We start from the raw sequence: 15,623 nt of genomic DNA, 5'->3' as shown, positions 1-15,623 counted from the left end.
AATCAGAATATTTGAGTATATTTTTAGCGATAATACCCTATTACTAGGCCGAAATAATCGTTACTCTATTACTTTTCGAGGAAAGTTATTTTATTACATTTACCAAATGAATCACTGTAACAGAAAATGATAAAATTACTCATCATATATATTTTCGAATTTTCAGAAAAATCAATCGTTCATATTCGAATGAATGACTCAACATAGAAAATAAATTACAATCTTCAATCTCACTTCCTTTCTATGATTTTCAAAGGAAATAATTAATAAAGTGGGTGGCTCTGTCACAAGGCGGTGTATGCAAAGTGTATTTCGACTAATTCGATATTTATTCTGAGTCATAACACAGAATATATTATTTTATGTACGATGGTATACTCTGTAGTTGTGACCTTATTTTAAATGACGTAAGCGCTACAGGTATTTGAACTTGTTAGAGCTTTTTTTAAATGCTTGCTTATAGTCAACTTTGAGCGAATAAATTTATAACATAGCTAAAGTGTCGCATATTGTTTTATGTATATTATTAGTCATTTTGATGGCGTCCACCCAACCCATTCACTATTAGCAAATTGTGTACTTTGTATTTTCGTTATTTTGAGATGATAATGCTTTCTTCACAAAAAAGAAAAATATTTTTAATCGAATGAAAAACACGAAAAATAAATTAGTACACTGAAAAAAAATTCTTAATACTTACCGATATGAGATTGTCCAATCTCATCGCGAGATCAAATATGGCGAATGGTGCCACGAATGTGATACAACTACCGTACGAGGTTGAGTGATGAAGTTGACACTAAAGCATAAGTTGCTTTTCGAGAAAATTGAGCGAAAATTAAGTAGATTCCATAAAATTTATGTTTTGCTTTTTCACTTTTTCAACCAAGCAATTCAAAACTTTGAACTCAAGGTTCTATAAACAAATTTATAATTTTGAAACACCCGATTGTGTAGACTGTGAAGTATCGTGAGTAAGCCTTATGAAAGAATTAAGAATTCAGTTTTTGCCATTTCGCTACGGAACAAATATTGCTCGATATTTAGTAATGAAAGTTTACGGTAATTATAATAGTTTTGATTGTTATTCGGCAATGGTTGCCATGTTGTAATAGCTCTAAAATTTTTACGACGCATTTATTGATTTTTCGAATAAGTAATAGGTATCATGATTCATGAAATGTGTAATCGTGTGCAGACTTTTTAAACACTCGGTATATTTTATTAATATATAATAATAATAATTCTAAAGAATATACAATTATAAAAAAATAATTGTAACACGTTTAAAATAGCTTCCGCGCTGATGTAACAAATTCTACTTCTTTCAATTTTTTGCTCATGTATGCGAGTGGAGTCACTCTTTTCATTAAATCTGGTTTTGATAACTTAGACGTTTTTCCAAAAAAAAAAGATAAATTTCAAGGACAGCTCAATACCCAGCTATAGGTATATATTTTGGTCTTATATATCTGTGATATATTCGATTTCTTTCATAATATAATAGGTTATATGATATTAAACAAAAATTGAAAAAAATAATGAAAATATCAAATTATCCAAAAATGGTAATTGAAACGTCTCATATTGTTTGTTATTTAATATTTTTTTACTTAAAAATAATAGTAAATACAGAGCGTCACTCTAGAAATATAATCCTAAAAATCTTATACTCGAAGGCGAATGAAAAAACATTTTTTTTTTAAATTAAGCTAAAAGTTTTCGCGTTTTTACATAGATGTCATTTGTAAAAAAACATGTCGACCTCCATGGCTGATTTTCTACTACCGTTACCCCTTAATACAATGAAATTATTATTTACGAACGAAGATGGAAACGTTAGAGCTGGTATAAGAGTCCACTGGATTGGGATTTGAAAGGGAAGGACTTTGAACACGATTGATCAAAATTTTATTAAAATTATAAATACTTTTAATTTTAATTTTATTTAGCACTTATTGGCGCACAATACTTTTGGTTAATTCGTCTTTAGCTAACACAAATTAATATAAAATTGTAGCTTATATGAAACGTTTGTATTTTTAACATAGCGCCATCTATTGAATACTTACTCAATCCAGCCAACAGATATCGCCATCTGTTAGAATCGTTTGGAGCTAACAGATAATTGTGACTGTCAAATAATAGACAAACAATTTGCGATAAAATAATATTGCGACTATAAATTGATATGTTAGCTATCCTATCTTTCAAATTGGATCAAATTTCACACGGTGTGCAAATCAAATTTAAAATCGGTTCAGTAGTTTAGGAGTCCATAGCGGACAAACAATGTGACACGTAATTTTTATGCCATGTATATATGAAATATACATAGTATATTAAGTTTAGTCCAAAGTTTGTAACGCCTAAAAATATTCATGCTACGAAAAAAATTTTGGTATAGGTGTTCATAGAATCACCTAATTAGTCCATTTCCGGTTGTCCGTCCGTCCGTCCGTCTGTGGACACGATAACTCAAAAACGAAAAGAGATATCAAGATGAAATTTTTATAGCGTACTCAGGACCTAAAAACTGAGGTCAAGTTCGTAAATGAGCAATATGGGTCAATTGGGTCTTGGGTCCGTAGGACCCATCTTGTAAACCGTTAGAGATAGAACAAAAGTTTAAATGTAAAAAATGTTCTTTACAAAAAAATAAACAACTTTTGTTTGAAAAATTTTTTTGTAAACTTCACTGTTTACCCACGAGGGCGCTTATTAGGTGCAAATTTTATAGTATGCATTAATATGGGAATATCAGTGTGTGTGTAGCTATTTAAAAGTGGATATCTTTTTTTATTAACGTGACGTCAAAAAACAAACGATTGTTTCATCAACACTGTCTATACCTACATGGTATTTCAACAATTAACTCAGTCAATTGTTTGTTTTCACTTGTTATTTATAAAGATGAGGCCAGTCTGTATATAATCTAGACGTATTAAATATGTTTATCAAAATTACCAAACCAAAAATTTGTGTGTTTATATGTGTGTATTTTCAAATAATATTATAATACGATGACTGACCTTGACATTTTAATACACACGAATTCATTTTTATAATTATCAAGGTAATTTGTATGGTTTTGAGAAATAAATACGTTCAAATATATAGGTTGATGTACAAAGTAACGAACCCTTCGATTATTTCAAAAATCTGATAGTCATGATTTCCCCTATTATAATACTTTATAAATGAGCTTATATTTTCCATCATTAAATAAATACAATATTTATATTTAATACAAAATTAGGAATTTCTCAGTTTATATTATAGCTAGCTGACCCTTGCAACTTCGCCAAGCGATGTCGAAATCGTACAGCGACTGGGACGGCTAACTGCTAGTCTCTTTATAAATTATAGCTTATGTGTTATGGATATGTATGGGTTATATTATTGTAAAGTTTCTTTAAAAACCTTTCAGTAGTTTTCGAAATCGTCCAGCAAAGCAGACGAATAAATGCTAGCGCGATGTTATGTAGCGTATAGCCTTCCTTGATAAATGGGCTATCCAACACTAAAAGAATTTTTCAATTCGAACCAGTAGTTCCTGAGATTAGCGCGTTCAATTAAACTCTTCACTCTTCAGTTATATATTATAGTAAACTAGCAGACCCGGCCACGCTTTGGTGTGGCTAAGGTTCTTGTTATATTGTTCTTGTTACATAAAATAATTAAATTGTAAAACGTTTGTATTTTTAACATAGCGCCATCTATTGAATAATTACTCAATCTAGTCAACAGATATCGCCATCTGCTAGCATAGTTTGGAGCTAACCACAATTTTACACTTTTAAGCTTTTAATAATAGCATTAATAATCTTTATAATTGCATTTGAAAGAAATATTAACAGATAGTAAAAAACTAACAATCTTTATTAACTATAACTAACAATCCTTAACCGGCTAAGTGGTCGAGCTAGTAAAGGCGCAGTAAATTTAAACCATTTGATTACTTAGTTTTTTACAAATATGTTCATTTTTCATTTTTTAATTATCCCAAAATTGTTTTTCGCTCAATATATGACAAAATTACTTGATTAGTAGTCTCTACTATCGCTCAAAGAATGTTAAAAGGTAAAACAAACTTGCTTGTAACCATAGTAACAAGTATTCATTCACTCCAGCCATCAATTAATAAAATATGGATGGATGGTAATGTATACAATCCAACAACCCACTGACTCACTAAAGTGCTTGATGTATTTTTCTTTTCGTACACAGAGAAAAAAAAAATTCCATCAAGAAAATATTATATGTATTATGCCAAGAAAACATAAGAATTCCATGAAAACGTATAAATATTACCAAATGAAAAACAACACCTACACGTTGATGTAACGAAGAAGTAAAATGAAACTATTTCATATGCTAGTACTGTTCAAGCATTGTTTAACAAAAATTATTCTTTGATATCTTATACATTGTTAAATATCTATCTGCAATAAAAAAATAACTCAAACAAAAGTTGCAAAGTTTGATGGAGGGGGGGGTATCATGTTCTGACATCAGATTGTTCTCCGGATTGCTTTAATAGTCAATTAAGATCCTAAAAGGTAAGAGATAGAATAACACTTTAAATTAGAAAGTCATAAAAAAACTAACGTTTAGCTTTCGGAGGAAAAGGCGTCTTAAAAGGGCTACAGAAAAATGCTTTAGCCAATAGTTTTCAAGAGCAATAGAGAACATTCATCAGTGTCCATGACCTGAAATTGTAGTTTCAAAGTCATTTGACCTTGATCTTCAAATGATCTTGAAAATTTATCTGTGCTTAAAAGTTATTAACACAGACGAATGACTGTTATTGTCCTTGAAAACTTTTTTTTCGATTAAATGCAATAATGACATACTTTTAAGACGCATTTTCTCCAAAACCTAACGATTTTCGAAAAAATGTTTCAAATAAAAATTGTTAGTTTTTAAAATTATGAGAATAAACTTTCTAATTTTATTAAGTTATCCCATAGAACTAGATTCAATCTGATAGAACATGATGTCTCCCACCTGACTCCGTAACTTTTGTTTAAGTTATTTTTTGATTGGATACTTACAAAACGAGCTATTGTCATAATAAAAATATTTGCTTCAAACAAAAATTGTCAATAACCATGGTATATATCGAAAAATTTGAAACGTAAGTCTAAAATATTTGCATACACTATTTTTTAGGAACGTCCTTTAGAACCACAATAACTTGAAATAATTCGCATCGTGCGTGAGTTTTATTGGAGGCGTTTCCATGGTAACGATACACTACTTTAATTATAGAATTGTATGGATGCATATATTATTGTATGGATTGCATTTATTACTTACATTGAAAATTAAATATTATTGTCTCACAAATTTAAATGAATAATTATGATAATTTACATTTGAAAAATAATTTTTGTGCAAGTTAATTTCTTATTTTCACAACTTTTAATGCATTAAGTTAATGAATTAGTGTTTTTCAATAATTTTAATTTGACATTTTCTATAACATTAACACGTGAAGAATTGCAAATTAGTCATAACAGCCTTCTTTATCGCCTTTTTCTGTGGAAGCGCTGGCATCAATTTTATTGTCTCTTCCATGACTACGCACGTTTCTAAAACGTAAGTAGTAACAGAACGTAAAATTACATAAACTAGTACTAGAAACATAATTCTAATGAATTTGATTAACAAAATTATTCGATTATAAAAACTATCCCTAATACGCAATTCATATTTTGCTCGAATGTTCCTATCATTCTCATTCCCCAAACACAATGGAATTGATTTTATATTCTACGAAAATGTAAACAAAAATTTATTTTTCTTATCATTTTTCTACATTTTTTTTTCTACGAAACTACCAGACAGTAGAAGATTTGTTTTCGGTGTATAATTTTTGTGTGTAACATTATAGTCTGCAGATCTCACATAATATTTATTTTTATGTGAATTCGCTTTACTTTCCGATTATGTTCATAAAATTTTTAAGGTTTTACAAGTAGACAGTGTTCGAGCTAATCCCAATTCAATCAAGCTTCAATAAAATATTTTCTGATACGCTGTTGGGGAAATTAGAGTGAAAACAAACAATTGACTGAGTTAATTATTGAAATACCATGTAAATACAGTGTTGATTACGCAATGGTTTGTTTTATTACGTCATATAAGTAACGAAAGATAGCCAAGCAAATATACCATACGTACATGTCACACACACTTAACTGATATCCCATATAACACATACTATATATAATTTGCGCCTAATTTCGCTCTCACGGATAAACAGTGATGTTTTCGAAAAAATTTTTCAAACAAAAGTTGTTTATTTTTTTATAACATTTATTACATTTAAACTTGTTCTATCTCTAACGGTTTCCAAGATGGGCCCAACGGACCCAAGACCCAATTGACCTATGTGGCTCATTTACGAACTCGACGTCACTTTTTATGCCCTGAGCACGCTATAGAAATTTCAGCTTGATATTTTTTTTCGTTTTTGAGCTATCATGTTGACAGACATGATGTATAGACAACCGAAAAGGGACTAATTAGGTGATTTTATGAACATCTATACCAAAATTTTGTTCGTAGCGTCAATATTTTTAAGCTTTACAAACTTGGAACTAAGCTTAGTATACCTTCATATATTTCATATACATGGTATAAAGATGTTCGATGATTTTAAAGGTTTTTTGATTAAAAAAAATTCACCTTTGTATTGTGTATTGCCTAAATGAATTAATATTTTGAAAAATGGGTGCTTTAACTTATTCGATTGTTAATATCAATCGATTATAGATAATACAAATTATACAGGATGTTCTTCGTGATTCCTTAACCAAGTCGAAAGTGCCTTATACAAGGTGATTCGAGAGGAATGCGCCAAATTCCAGGCTTGTATTCTACACATGAAAATCATGTAATAAAACCCAAATATTGGTATCCAATTTTAATTTGTTTTCAAGTTATTGCGTAATTCCATCACAGATTCGTTGAAATAACTTAAAAGTAAGTTGTAGTGCACAAAATTTTCTTTCATAAAGTACAAAAGGTGCAATTGAAAATCTTGACTCTCCCAACGAAAAAAATCAATCAAAATCGGATAAAAACATTGTTTTCACGTATAGAAGACACTCCTGGAGCTCGGTGTATTCCTCACGACTCACCTTGTATATTTTTGTCAAAAAACCCAATAGTTAAGTGCTATCTGTGCACTATTAAATTTTATCAATAGAGTAAAAAAAAATGTTTATTAAAATTGTAAAATTATATGAGGCACTTTCGACTTGAAACTTTTAAAAAATACGCTCCTAAACTATGGCTTTCGAGTCATCGGACATCCTGTACAACTGTAAATTTTTTTCGTTCGACCAATAGTAACTTTTACTCAGAATTACATAGTTTTTCACTGATATTTTCCACTTGTACGAGGTTATTTATCTTTTAAAGAAGAAAGGAAATGGGGAAAGTTTGGTATTGTGTATATTTTAAATAAGATTTTTGTTAAAAAAATTACGAAATATGTTTTAAAGAAAATTTTTCTTCCTTTGGAAAATAATTATAAAAAATTTGTGTAGAATATAAATAAAGATAATGAAATCAGAAAGCATTATACTATTTTTTTTTTTTCATTGAAAATATACAATTTCTGAAAACACATTTATTAGATTAGTGATGTGAAAATTTAAATAACAATAAATAAAATTTCAAGTAGACTTGTTTATCTTCAATTAAAAATAAAAACTTTCTATCCTATAAGATTGTATACAAATATTGTATATCTTATTCATTCTAGCAACTAAATTTATATATAACACGATCTTTGTTGTTTTATGTTAATTTTTTATTTGTTGCTATAGGAATTTTCACAATCACGTTTAAAAGAATTTTAAGGTTATCTTTTCTTAAAAAATTACGACAATTTTTTAGATATTTCACTTTTAAAAACTTTTATTTGTTCTGATTTTTACTTTTTATAGATTTATTTACTTGCTTCTAATCTAGAAGAAGAATTTGTCTTCACTTGTTGCGAATTTCGACTTCGAAACTGAACTTCCAAAAATTGGGAACGTGACATAAAAAATTCGGTTTTTTTTTTGAATAAACAACAAAATTTGTTTAGATTATTTGGCTTATTTAAAACAAAAAAAAGTTTCTTATAACATATTACGAAAACCAAGAGTCTCTAGATGTAGTTCTATTATAAGTTATTTCTTGAAAAATTTAAGAATACCTAGGTTGCAAAGTTGAGTAGCATTCATTAATAAGTGGCTTTGTAATTAACTTTTTTTGTTTTAAAAAAAGCCAAAGAATTGAAAAAAAATTTTGTTTATACAATAATTGTAAATTTCTATGTTTCTTGAAGAATCTACATGTTATAAATGTGAAAGTAAGGATGTATGTTTGTTTGTTTGTTTCGCTTTCACGCAAAAACTACCGAATGTATTTGAATGAAAGTGTACGGCAGTATAGCTCACACATCAAAATAACACATGAGCTATAATCTATAAAGATTATTTTTAAAATTCAAAATTTGATTTAATCTGGCATTTAACTGCTCCATCTATTATCATTATTTTGAACCCTAAATTAAAGATTTCTGTAAAAATTTTAAATAGTAAATGTAACAATTCATGGCCATATTTTCTGATATACTCGTGAATTATTACTATTTGGCACTTAAAAAAAATTGAAAACTGTACACATATTTTAGCTATGTAAAGCAATCCCTTCGAGTTTTATAAATGGGAGATCAAGAAAGATGGAGGTTGTAAAGTGGTGGTTTTTATTTTTAATCCCAGTGAAGCGTGCGGATATTAATGGTAGTTTCAAATAATTTTTGTCTGATTTTTCGGGTTTAAAAGCTCATTTGTTTTAAAAAAGAACCCCTTTTTGTCTCTAAACTTTCTCTAACCCTCAATTATCTTTATAAAAGGGTCTTGAAATCCAATTTACATTCTTAATACATAGAATGGAAAATTAAAAAAGTTATATGTATAGAACCTTTGTATTGTTATATAGGCTTGACAGTTTGATTTTTTTTTTGAAAATAATTTGTTTTTTCAAATGACATTGAAAGTTTTTTTTTACGTATTTAAAAATAATATTAAAATAAATTAAAAAAAATTGTCCGAATTAAATGTCAAAAAATTATCTAATTATTTATAAAATTAATTTTGATAAAATATTAATGTGCGATGTATTACGTGTTAATTAATTAATAATTAATTTTACACAAAATATTTTTTCTCTACGTAGACGAATTATTAGCTTTCTATTAAAAACTTATTGTATTCAACCTGAAAATTGGAAAAAAAGAATGCATTATAGAATTTGTTAAATCTTAAAATAATTATTTCTTTATTATTGAAAAATTTTTGAGGCTAAATACACCTTAGTTAACTTACTTTGTATCCCCATGACTGCAGGGTTAAAGTGGCTGAATATTCTTAAGGGCCATAAAAACCGAGTACTCGAGGATCTATTCCAAATTCGGATTTAATAAAAACTGCAAAATCAAGGTTGAATTTCTAAAATTGTTAATACGTTGTAAAAATAAAGGATTATTTATTTTCATGATTTATTTATAAATTTTAAATTTAGGTTTGATTTGTAATTTATTATTTTAAACGTCAAAAAATACTCTAATGGGCTTGCGCACAAGTATCACGCTCATTGGCCAAGCACAGTCAACTGATGGAAGTTGATTGACTAGCGCCACTGATACTACAATTTGACAGATACTGTGAACCATGAAGGTTATAAAGAAGGAGAACGATCGCTACGTGTTAAAGCATTAGCGCGTCTGTCCCTGAAAATTTGTAGAATTTATAGTTCATTTTTCAGCTACCAGCCGCGCTGTCATCAAGAAGTAGTATCTGCGAAGTTAGCTTTTTATGAGTACAAGTAGATGAAGTTAGTTGCATAATGTACAAATTGATATATCATTTCAAATTAGCGCACAGCAGCCCGCTTTTATTGATACTACTTAGCGGTCGCAGCGCCTCACTTATTTTATCCATATTTCGGGGACAATATTTTCTATAGCGATCGTTCTCCTTCTTATAGCCTTCATGCTGTGAACAGTATAAATTGTAGACACACGAAAGTATCATTGTGCAGTCCGCCACCAAATTAGCAAAGAGTAACATTCATAATAAGAGCAATCACTAGCTAATTCTTACTGATGCTGACTACTTGGTAGTCGAAAATACGTATTTTAAAAATACAAAAAACTGATCTAGGAAATTGGGGCAAAAATCGAAATTTATTTTAAGGTTGTATTGTATATTCACGAGTATACAACCTTAGAAACAGATTCTACTCAAAAAATATCAAATCATGATGATTAGCGAGACTCTTTGTATAAATAATACTCACATAATAATAACAAAAATTCAAAATAATATATCCTTACCACCTTCACATAAATACATGAAGTATTTTTTTTTTGTGAATATTTTATTTAATACTTGACAAAAATAAATATTTGGAAATTTTCCAGCTCAATGAAATTAGTTCAAATTTTATATTTCATATGAGATGATATGATGCGCTTCTCTACGCTGCGCTCTCTGTTATTTCATTGGCTTAAAAAGTTTGTTGGCGATCACAAAACAACATCATTAGTTCACGTTTGTGTATTTTCTTTTATATAAATATAGAATACCTGCACGATCAACGTATAAAGATCAATTCATACTACTAAGTTTATTTGGAGTCGTACCAGCTACATTTATACGATACGTAATACAATATCTTTAGGAACAATAACTTGTATTTTTATGTCTTTTTATACTATGTGTATGAAATATACATAGTATACTAAGGTTAGTCCCAAGTTTGTAACGCTTAAAAATATTGATACTATGAACAAAATTTTGGTATATGTGTTCATAAAATCACCTAATTAGTCCATTTCCGGTTGTCGGTTATCTGTCCGTCTGTCATCACGATTACTCAAAAACGAAAAGAGATATAAATCTGAAATTTTAAAGCGTGCTTATAACGTAAAAAGTGAGGTCAAATTCGTAAATGAGCAACATAGGTCAATTGGGCCTTGGGTCAACAGGACCCATCTTATAAACCGTTAGAGATAGATCAAAAGTTTAAATGTAAAAAATGTTCTTTATAAAAAAATAAACTACTTTTGTTTGAAACATTTTTTCGTTAACATCACTGTTTACCCGTGAGAGCGCAAATTGTATATTATGTATTATATGGAAATATCAGTTATATATATGTGGCATGTATGCATGTGTAATGTGACAGAGTAATCAACACTGTCTCTACATGGTATTTCAACAATAAACTCTGTCAATTGTTTGTTTTCACTTGTTGATTTTAGTTTACTTTTATAATAAATGAAAATTATTTTTAAGAAAAGTAAACAGCTCACGGAATCACCGTGATATCGCCAGTTGACGATTATTACTATATTCTAAATGGACCACAATTTGCGAATGTCTTGTTTAACAATTCTTAGCATATAATCAAAATTTTATTTCATTCTAAAAAAAAAAAGTTTAATAAAAAAAGTAAAGTTTAATAATTTTTTTCCAAAACATTTTTCTGAGTTTAACTTGTATCATTTGATCTATAAAATAGTATACCGTTACCATGGTAACACCTGAAAATACATGCACGATGTCGGATAACAATATTTTTATTCTATCTGATAACGTGCTTGGTGTAAGCAAACCCTTATACGTTTATTAATTGAAAACGTTTACATTACAAAACGAGATGGCACGATTCAAAGAATCTATTTAAAGCATTCTAAAAATGATAAATAATAATGTAGTAAACATTTTGAACGAAAAAAAAAATAAAAATAAATAATAATATAAGTATAAAAATTTAAAACATTACAAAATTGAACATATTTAGTAATATTTGTGTTGTTTTGTTGTTTCCCTAGAAGCACACAAATTACAAAAATGTATTCCATATAGCCATATTTTGTGTCATTATTATTATTATGAAAATTTCTTTCATGAATAATAATTAATTGTGAAAATGACTCATCACAACCTATCATGATTCGAATTGGATTTCCTAAATGTCACTATAAAAAAATAAGTGTTTCATATTATGACTAATGTTTATATATTGATCGTCCGATAAAATTTACAATTGTGACATAAAACGCGACACTTGTCATACTACCTCTCTTTAAGATTCGTATACACGTTATATTTGACTTGGGAACCATTGATTTTTATGCATTTTTGGTCTCCTGGTCGAATTGGTGAATGACTGATATTGAATTTGCCACATTACCGAAGAAAAACGAAGAAGTTATAAGTATTCAAAGGTAGTTACCCGTCTATTTCTTGCAAAACAAATTTATATGTAATATCTATGGCAATACTCAACAATGACGTCACTTTTAAAGTATCTTTCGCTTTGTTTAATTAAGAGGCGTATTTCTAAAGATTTTCAAAAATCAATTTCACTTTTCTGTCCGTGCATTAAGAATTCTTCTCCTGTAGTTTAAAAATAATTTAGATATCATCCCAATTTATGAGCCTTCTTTAGCTATGGCCATATTTTGGAAAAATTCAATGAACCGAGCACTCGGTCGCACTCTATTGGTTTCTAATTTCCGTAAAGAACTAAATCAAAGTGACTGGTAGATTTTGCGATTAAATGACTAAATTTTTTAGAGATTGGTTGAAGAAAGTGGAAACATATTAAGGACGTTCAAATGCCACCAATAGTATAGGTCAGGAAAACAATGTAAATTTTAAATCAATAGACACTTGAAAATTTTGTGAAAATCTAAAAGTTTAGATAATAATTTTTAACTTACTTTTGTATTATCATAAATTGATGACGCATGAACGCCCTTAAGTTTAAAAAATGCTATAAAATTTGAAACATTGAACTTAATTTGAACAAAATTTTAATTATTAAAATACCTAATTAAATCATGTTATGATAATTATTTATACTAAATTATTATAACAATTAATAATACGATAACAATTTAAATAACATAATAATGTTAAAATAACACACAAAACATGCATGCAAACAGTAAACGATTCATATTTTGCGATTTTATATTTTAAATAAAAATTATTGAAAATAAATCATGGATGTTTAAATTCTGATACAATGATTATATATACATATATTCATAATAAATTTTAATATGGTGTTTTCAAATCGTTTTGTATCTTATACATTTACAGAGTGTCCCAAATTCCAGAATTTGGCCAATATAATATTTTAGAAAATAAATTTAAGTAGTGTCCGGCTCGATATGCCCTAATTTGAAACACGTTTGCTGAATATAACAAGCGTAAATCCGGGAAATTGGTACAAATATGAACTTGTCATGAGCATTTTTTAAAGTCTGACGTATTTGCGACAGTTGAAAACCCCATATTTGATTATAATTATTATCCAACTGTGGCAAAACACGCTAGTCTACAAAAAGTTTGCGAAAAGTTAAGTTATTATTTGAGTTTTGTTTTTGTTTGTCCCTTAAGTGCAAAATCGGCATAAGAGACGCAGTACCTGGATAACCGGGCTTTGCTCGGTATTTTTTGTATTTAAAAAGACATAAATTTTATCACTAATAAATATAAGAACATAATAAAACGTCTTCTCAGAAATACCAATTTGAATACCCCATAATTTACTTTAATTCGTTAACTACGATATACGTATATATCATAACAGCAATATATCATCCAAAACTAACAAAGCCACACGGACTTCACACTATACTACAATACATACGAAGCGAACCACGTACAATGTATTTACTCGCCAATAGATGTCAGAAAGAGTCATATTTTGCAGTTGATGATATTTCAGTTTTTTATCCTGAATACACGGATAAAACGACATTTTCTAAATGAAACCTAGCTAGATCGATTTTTCGCCCCCGAAACCCCCTGTAAAATAAATTTCATGAAAATGGTTGGAGCCATTTCCAAGATTGTTGATATATACAAGAATTGCTCGTTTAAACATATAAGATATCAGTTCCCAATAAGAATTGTAATATTTATCTAACTGTTTAATATTAATTTATGTTTTCTGTCAATAAATAGGGAATGCATGACATGTTCATCCCGTCTCAACATCTGTCAAGTAACAGCAGCAATATCGGCGTGGTACAAATCAACCAGAAGAAACGAAAAGCCGATCATTTTCTTAGCAACAGCGGCAATCACCACAATAGTGATTTTACAACAAATTATTCAACAAATCTTGATACAAATCTATTATCATCAACGCATCAACACAATCAACAGCAACAAAATTCAACAAGCCATCATCACCAACACGGAACTGATATCAACAACACAGTTATCGGCAACAATACCTCATCCATATTACTATCATCATCAAATCAACATCAAAATCAACACAGTAACACAACAAGCTCAACATATCTAATCAATCATCCAAATAATCCAATAAATAATAGTAATATTATTTATCATCAAACACAATATGGAACAAATAATAATTTAGGTAACAGTGCTGCCACTGGTGGTATAAATCATAAATTACAAGTGCATAATAAAAATAGTGGCGCTACTAGTGATTTAGAACTAATTACTGATATAAATAATACAACTGTTGTAAGAACAAGTGCTGCCAACACAACACAATTTAATAACAGTAGTGGTGGTGTTGAGAATACAACATTTAATATTGGAACAGGAACAGGTACATGTGCTGGTACAGGGGGTGGAGGAAATGTTCATACTGATAACACACAAACAACAACAACGGACACAACATTATCTACGAAATCATCGGGTGGTACTACAAGCCCATCAACAAACGATAATACTAACGATACAATTATCGCTCAAACATTTGTACGAGCATCAACAATTAAACTGTTAGATACATATCAACGGTGCGGTCAAAAGGTGAGATTTTATTATCATCTATTTTACATTTCAAAATCATTGATATACAGGGAGTGCCATTTTAATATATAATGGCTAATAGCTGGTTTTGTAGTTAACCAATCAAAAAATAACTTAAACAGAGTTTTATGGGGGACATGTTCTGACATTAGATTGAACCTAGTTCTTCGAGTTGTTTTAGCAGCCAATCTTACCCAACGGTAAGAGATAGAATAACACTTTAAATTAAAAAGTTGAGTCTCATAAAAGACTAACAATTTTTGTTTAAAACATTTTTTGTGACTTAAAATATGCTTAAAGTCTATCGATAATTGTAAATGCAATAAATACATATTTTCAAGTCACATTTCCTCTGAAAGCTAACGTTTTTCGAAAAAAGTTTTAAACAAAAATTGTTAGTTTTATATGAGAATTAACTTTCTTTAATATAAATTGTTAAGAAATTTTAAGACGAAGAGTTTTTTTTTTTATGTTTTTTAATTAGGTAATCAAAGCTTCGTTAATTATCGTTTTTAATTTAAAGAATTTCTCGATTAATATTAAGATAACAAAAAAATTTATAATAAATTAAAATAACACAACTTATATTTTACTGATCAAATTTAATACGCATTAATAATAATTAAAAATCGTAAAATTATTTTTAAAAACTCAACTCTTGGTTAAAATCATCTGTCCAATTCAATGATCAGCTGTTTGTTTAAAATCATAAACATAACCTCAAAAAATTTCCCT

The 15,623-nt window shown here is 28.7% G+C and overlaps 1 protein-coding gene across 4 annotated transcripts in view; it reads left to right on the top strand.

The window, feature by feature from the left end:
- LOC123297377 (homeodomain-interacting protein kinase 2) overlaps positions 1 to 15,623 on the top strand; it is a 51,215-nt gene that overhangs the window by 16,625 nt on the left and 18,967 nt on the right. For all 4 annotated transcript variants that reach the window (XM_044879014.1, XM_044879016.1, XM_044879013.1 and 1 more), the window contains exon 2: positions 14,055 to 14,888. In XM_044879014.1, coding sequence (XP_044734949.1) covers positions 14,055 to 14,888 — 834 coding nt within the window. The remainder of the gene's footprint in view (positions 1 to 14,054; positions 14,889 to 15,623) is intronic.

Source organism: Chrysoperla carnea, chromosome 4 (assembly GCF_905475395.1).
Source record: "Chrysoperla carnea chromosome 4, inChrCarn1.1, whole genome shotgun sequence".
Lineage (NCBI taxonomy): Eukaryota > Metazoa > Arthropoda > Insecta > Neuroptera > Chrysopidae > Chrysoperla > Chrysoperla carnea.
Note: the sequence above shows the minus strand (reverse complement) of the source record. Positions and strands in the feature narration are given on the sequence as shown.